At 38.4% G+C, this 7,165-nt stretch overlaps 1 protein-coding gene across 1 annotated transcript; it reads right to left on the reverse strand.

The window, feature by feature from the left end:
- Positions 1-3,853: 3,853 nt before the first annotated feature.
- cetn3 (centrin 3) lies at positions 3,854-6,877 on the reverse strand. Its single transcript, XM_084571924.1, has 5 exons — positions 6,752-6,877; positions 5,686-5,821; positions 4,769-4,883; positions 4,486-4,677; positions 3,854-4,204 (listed from the first exon to the last, which is right to left on the reverse strand). The coding sequence occupies exons 1-5, from the start codon at positions 6,766-6,768 to the stop codon at positions 4,161-4,163; spliced, it is 504 nt and encodes a 167-aa protein (XP_084428050.1). The 5' UTR covers positions 6,769-6,877; the 3' UTR covers positions 3,854-4,160.
- Between the last annotated feature and the right edge of the window lie 288 nt (positions 6,878-7,165).

Genomic DNA, 7,165 nt, shown 5'->3' on the forward strand with positions numbered 1-7,165 from the left:
TTTTGTAATAATCTTGAGTATTTAGTCAGAATTTTTACTTTTTTACATCATAAAATTTTGAATTTTTTATCTAATAATTTCTTATCTCATACTTTTAATTTCGAAATTTCCACTCAGTCAAAATTATGAAATTAAAACCAAAAATCAAATAAGATTTGGTTGTAAAACAAATTCTCACACTTTTTACCTCACAAACATAACTAAGAGGCAATTTTCTTTCAGTCTCATTCTTATCATTATTCAGTTACCAACAGTCTTTCCTCCCACGTTCCCTGGTCCCAGTCGGGGTCAAAGGTCAAGTGTTGTCACATGGTCGGCATAGTTGGCCTAATGACTGACAGGTGGACACGCGACCTGAACTCTGGTCCCGATGAGAAACACGGAAACGTAAACCTGAGAAGGAATTTGTTTCCTGTGTTTGTATCTGTGAAAAAAACTTAATGGTTTATGTTTAAGAATAAACTAATAAATAAATAAATATATAAAAGCAATAACTGAATTTATTCTATAAAACCTTTTCTCTTTATGTATTTTCAAGCAAGGGAGCGTCTGAAAGGTACTAGACCGGGACTGAATTAAAAAATAAATAAAAATAAAAGTCTAAAAAAAAATTTGTTAACAAAAGAATTTAGGCTGAGAATTTTTTATCAGACTCATCTTAATATACGCTGGTGAAGCTTTGTTTCTTGTTTTGTGTTTTTACAATTACGATCAAGCTACATACTGAACTACTGCCCCCTGGTGGGCAAACTGTGTAGCTAAAATACTTTAAATTTAAATTATTTACTTTCTGTCTTACTCTCGTCATTATTCAGTTACTAAATAAAAATTAAAGACATGTAAAATGTACTTTTTTTATGCCATAAATCAGACTTTTAATCATAATCCTTTATTCTGTATTAATATTAATATTTACTAATAAAGCTGTGAATCTGTAAATCTCGCAGGAAAGATACGTATTCCTGCGAGATTTACTTTTTATATATTAAATACTTTCTTTTAAAAATATATATATATTTAAGACTTCTTTGTATTAGGTCATTTTTAGAGTTTATTATTGTTGCTTTTACATAAAGTTTTCACATAATGTTTCTAAATTCTTCCACTTAAGAAGCTGGTTTGGTTGTTGGCATCACACTGAAGTTCACTGGGCTGTTTTAAAATGTGATAAAACACAAATGTTTGCAGTACGAGGCTGGAAGTCAGCCCGAAAGTCCAAAATTTAGTGGTGGAATATTTGTCTGGAGTCCTTCTGTTGGGAACTGATTCTGCTCCTGCAAAGATCTGACGCGCCAATCACATCGCTCGGGGGCGGGGCTTAATTTGGTGACGGACAGAAGAGTAACAGTAGTCATACACGAGATGAAACAAGATGTTTAGAGTCCGCTATTGAGTCTGTTGAGGAAAAAAACTGACAGTAAATAACTTTAAAGGCCTGTTCTGCTGCATCTGGACCAGGACGGCTTGTCCTCATTGATGGACCAATGAATTCTGAATTCTACCAGTGAACTCTAAAAGAAAATGTCAGGACATCTGTCCATGAGCTGAATGTGAAGAGAAACTGGGTCATGCAGCAAGACAACGAGAACCAAGAACACAAGTGGTTCTACAAAAGAACGGTTAAAGAAGAACAAGATGAATGTTTAGGAACGGCCAAGTCAAAGTCCTGACCTTAATCCAATAGAAATGTTGTGGAAGGACCTGAAGCAAGCAGTTGATGTGAGGAAACCCACCAACATCTCAGAACTAATATTGGCTCACTTTAGTCTAATATTCCTGTTTTAATGTGTTTGTTTGGGTTCTATCTCCTTTCAGGACCTTTCTGAAGTTTAAGCCTTTAAGCGTCCCTCTATATACACATACATACATTAACAGTGTTCCCTGTATTGACTGCAGCAGCCAGAGGAACTATGAACTCAAAGTCGTCCGGTGTAGAAACTTTTCTCTAAATGTGGAGCTAACTAACCGACGCCATTACCCTCTAAACCAAAGAGCAATCAGACTGTGGCGAGGGCCGCCGGTCTGAAGTATTTATAGCAGCCTCATCAACACAGATTACTACGAGCAACACAATAGACTCTGTGTGTGTGTGGGTGTGTGTGTGTGGACCGGTGGAAACCACAGGGGGGCGACTTTGAGGTTGTAACCGGGGAGGAACCGGTTATTTCTGGACCGACAGCTGAGCATGTGCCAGAGCCAGAGAGGGCGAGCCGCGATCATCGGCGTCGACCTTCAGCCGGAGCGTGAGCACACAAAAGTACAAACAAGACGGCGTTGGCTCAGACTCGTTACTACTGCATCACTTTCATTCATGCCCCCCTCCCACACCACCACCACCCCCCGTCCCAGAAACTTCAAAGGAGGAAAAACCACCTCTACTCTGTCATTGGGTGATTGGCTCAAGTTATTACCAAAGCAAATTGGGTTTGCAAACCACAGTCGTCTTAATCATGTGAGACGGGAGGACGGGAGGACGGGAGGGACGGGCGGGGGGGGGGGGCTCAACCAGAGGCCTTCATCTGAACAAAATGACAGGATACGCCCAGAGAGGTTTGAGGTCGGTCCTCTGCAGCGTCAACGTCCTGATGTTTTGGACGGAAACTGTTCCAGAGAAAAGTTTAGTTCAGTTTTTAATATTTAATCTTGATTTATAGACTCAAATGTTTGACCTTTTATCTCAACTTGGACAAAAGAAATGAGACTTACTGTCAGTACGTTTCTTACTTTATGTTGAAATCTTGATTTATTGAGTCACATTCAGACTATCTTTGAAAAATGTTTGTAATTTGAGATTTAATGATTCAAAATGGTTGTTTTTGTCTTAATCTTGACTCACAAAATCAAATATTTGACCCTTTACCTCAACTTGGTCAGAATAAATGTGATTTACTGACACTAGACTAGGATTTTTCTTTTGTTTTTAAGATACTTTTTCATTTTACTATTTATATCCTCATCTTGTGTCAGTATTTTCACTATCTGACACTGCTCCACATTTATTGTTGGTCCTATAATTACTATTTATTTATTAGTTAGACACACATCCGTCAGAATAACTTCTTTAAAGCATTAGATAAGTTTCTTTCTTACTTTATGTCAAAATCTTGATTTATTGAGTCACATTCAGACTTTCTCATCTTTGAAAATTGTTTGTAATTTGAGATTTAATAATTACAAATGTTTGTCAGAATAAATTTGACTTTCTATCACACTGTTTTTTTTTTGGTTTTGTAATTCTTTCCTTTTGATACGACTACAAAATCTGTTCTTAATATAATGCTATTTATTTCTCTTTATAAAGTAAAGGAGCGGCTGACAATTATTTTTTGTTTGGTTACGAAAAATGTATTAATTGTTTAATAGAATAAATCTTGATATGAGATATTTTTTGGTTCTTGAGGATTTTGGGACATTTTATCACAGAGTCATTCTGAACTTTGGCCTCAGAAATAAATGAAATAATAAAATATACTGGAGCTCATTTGATGCAGCGCTGCTCTTCACTGTGACATGAATGACTTTAGTAAATGAGCAGAGAGTGACTAAGTGGCTCCACCTAGTGGTCAGTGGAGACACAGCAGGAAGACTGATGGACAAGAGACAGACGTGTCTTCTATTTAAGATGGTTCCTTCAGATCAGGTTTCTAATTTAAACACTTTTATTTGAGTGTTTCATTGTTTTAATACATTTTTATAAACTTTGTTTTATGTGACTGTTTCTAAAAAAGCTGATTTCCATGCCTCTGTAAAGCGTCTAGTGATATAGAAATAAAGTTTACTCTAATTTTTTTATTATTAATATTTCCTCTAAGAAATGTTGTGTCATCACAAAACAAAACCACTTCATGATGAACCAATTTAATGTGTAAAAAAACAAAATAAATAGCACAGTCACATGAAAACTGTAAATACAACCACTCATAATGATCCATTAAATCATGACCCCCCCCCCCCCCCCCGACCTTCCAGTTTATTTGATGCCTTCGTCTTCAGGTGAGACAGAATGAGTCGAGGAACGTGGCCGACGTTCTGAATCGATACAAACCTCCAGACCAGGAAGCTCTGCCGCTCAGACGAGAAGAACAAGAAAAAGAAAAGAAATGTCCTCAGGAGCAGATGAAAGATCCTCCTCCTCCTCCTCCTCCTCCTCCTCCTCCTCCTCAGGAGTCTCCGGTCATGATGGAGATGAACTCCTCCTGGTTTACTGTGGAGAAACAAACCAGGATCAATCCATCCTCATCACATCAGGTTTTATTTTTATTATTAATCAGAATCTGTAACTAAAGCCGTCAGAAGGTGTGGAGGCATAAAAGGTAGAATATAAACTCTGACACGTAGAGGAGAAGAAGCAGGAAGTAGAGAAACCAGAACCAGAGATAAAGTCTGTAAATCAGAGGAACACCCAGCCTTCTGTTTATGTTTTCAGGTGACGATGTTCCTTCTTTCCTTCCTCCTTAAATCTTTAACGCGTTCTTTCCGACTCACTTTCACCGTCTCCGTCGGCGTCAAACTCGTCGATCATGCTGCGCAGCTCCTCGTCGCTGATGTTCTCCCCGAGCTCTCGAGCCACTCGTCTCAGGTTCCTCAGGCTGATCTTTCCCGACTCGTCGTCGTCGAACAGCTTGAAGGCCTTCATGATCTCCTCCTTGGGGTCTCGCTCCAGGATGCGGTCGGTCACTGCAGAGCGGAGAATAAAACAAACAAGAACGTTCATGGAGCTGCTGAAGACCTTCCATCCGTCCTGTCGGGTTCATTCATGAACACTCACCGACTTCGTTGAAATCCTCAAACGTTATTTTTCCGTTTCCCTCCCTGTCGTAATCCTTGAGGATCTTCAGGACGTCGACTTTCTTCACCTCGAAGCCGAGTGCACGCATCGCCACCTGGAGGGAAAAGTAAACTGTGATTTACAGAATCTAGAAATAAACTAGAGACACACTGAATATTGTGTTTATACTGCTCACAATTCTCCTGGATTATGATTATGATCTATTACACAGAGACACTGATTCACCACACAGCTGAGAAACAATAAAAGTAAAAATCTAGTAAAATAAGATAAAATAAAATAGTTTAAGCAACAAAAGTACAAGAAATAGAGACAGAAGTAAATCTATTTAATCATAGGAAGGATTAATAAAATAACATGAATAACACTAACTGTTGAGGTTTAACTGTGGTGGTGGAAAATAAATGTTAAACTATGTTCTGGTCATATTTAAATAAAACAGTCAGAAGGAGAAGATTATTAATTATCTAGTGAGTAAGAGAAGGAATCAGCATCGTGGAAATATAAATGATAGATTAATTAACCAACAGGAAACATAATCAATAAATTAATCAACTATTTGAAAAACATAACAGACGTTATCATCACATATGGAGGAACCTGAATCTACATGTCTACTGTTATTAGAGCCAGGAGGAGACCGTGATACTGATCAGTCAGGATCTACTTCCTTCCATCCTGACTTCCTGTTTCTCAATCACAGCTAAAGAATCGTAAGGCCACAGTTATTTATCTAGTACATTAATTTATGGACATTAATAAAGAAGGAATTCCTTCACATAAGTTGTAAATTCTGTGTATTAGTACGATGTGATGATGGATCAACGCTTCAGGCATAAAATCAGCTTCATTAAAAGTTACAACACTGAACAAACACGTTGTCCTCCATTCCTCACCTTCAGCTCGTGGTAGTCTATCTCTTTATCTTTGTCGGTGTCAAACAGCTCGAAGGCCTCTTTGATTTCATGTTTCTGGTCCTCAGTGAGCTCCCTCCTCTTCTTACGCTTGGTTTTATCGACGGGCAGCTCAGCTCTGAGGAGACGCAACAAATCAAAGACGTGTCATTTAATTTAAAGATGTTTTAACGGCAGAATATCTCAGACGGGATGAGGTTAGAGCATCCAGGCCGACTGGTTCCTTTCTGTGTGTAGTCTGCATGTTCTCCCTGTGTCTGCGTGGGTTCTCTCCAGGTTCTCCAGCTTCCTCCCACCGTCCAAAGACATGCTGGTTAGGTTCATTGGTGATTCTAAATTGGCCGTAGGTGTGAGTGTCTCTCTGTGTTAGCCCTGGGATAGACTGGAGACCTGTCCAGGGTGGACCCCCCCTCTAGACCAATGACAGCTGGGATAGACTGGAGACCTGTCCAGGGTGGACCCCCCCTCTAGACCAATGACAGCGGGGATAGACTGGAGACCTGTCCAGGGTGGACCCCCCCTCTAGACCAATGTTTACCATTAACTAAATACAAATATATTCAGTTTATCATCACGTGTGACAAAGAAAAGCTGCACATCCTCACAATTAGTAAGAAAAAGCCAATATCTGACTTTAATAAGACTTTGTTGTGTTTTTGTTTCTGTCGACCTGAAACAGCTGTTGATCTTGAAGTTTATGAAGGAATAAATGAGCTAAACAACGACCAACAAACACCCTAAATACCACAGGTGTGCCACCTCTGGTTTATTATTGTAAGTAAAATGTATAGCAGCTAAAATCTAGAGGTCACAGCATATTTATTATCTTTCATTAGATGAATAAAATCTATCAGATGAGAGTAGAAGCAGCTAGCTAGTTAGCAACATCCCATTTAAGTGAAGGTAGCATGTCAGCTAGCAAAGGAATCAGAGTTCAGCTGTCACACACTGTTGAGCTGCTAACAGCCGCTAGCATCAATAAGCTAGCGTAGCTTTTTTTCGCGGTATTAAAATGGACCGAACCGAACCAATAAACGGACGGACTCACCTCAGAGACAGACTCATTCTGTCTGGAGTTTAATATCTTTAAACCAAACGTTTCTTTGTCGCTAAACGAGACGGACATCAACAACAACAACAAATCCGTTTATCCGCGCTCACATTTCAAGTTTCCTATTGGTCGCCGGTCGCCAGGCAGCAGTAAAGCGCTCTCTGATTGGCTTAGAGCGAGCTCCCTTAGTTTTTCTTCTACTACTACAATTAAAACCTCAAGTGGAACACTATCGCCCCCAGCTGTATGTGTGCTGAATTACATCAAGATACAGTTTATATTATATTATATTATATTATATTATATTATATTATATTATATTATATTATATTATATTATATTATATTATAATTTATGATATTATAATTTATTATATTATATTATATTATATTATATTATATTATATTATAT

Source organism: Chelon labrosus (genome assembly GCF_963514085.1).
Source record: "Chelon labrosus genome assembly, chromosome: 22".
NCBI classification, from domain to species: domain Eukaryota; kingdom Metazoa; phylum Chordata; class Actinopteri; order Mugiliformes; family Mugilidae; genus Chelon; species Chelon labrosus.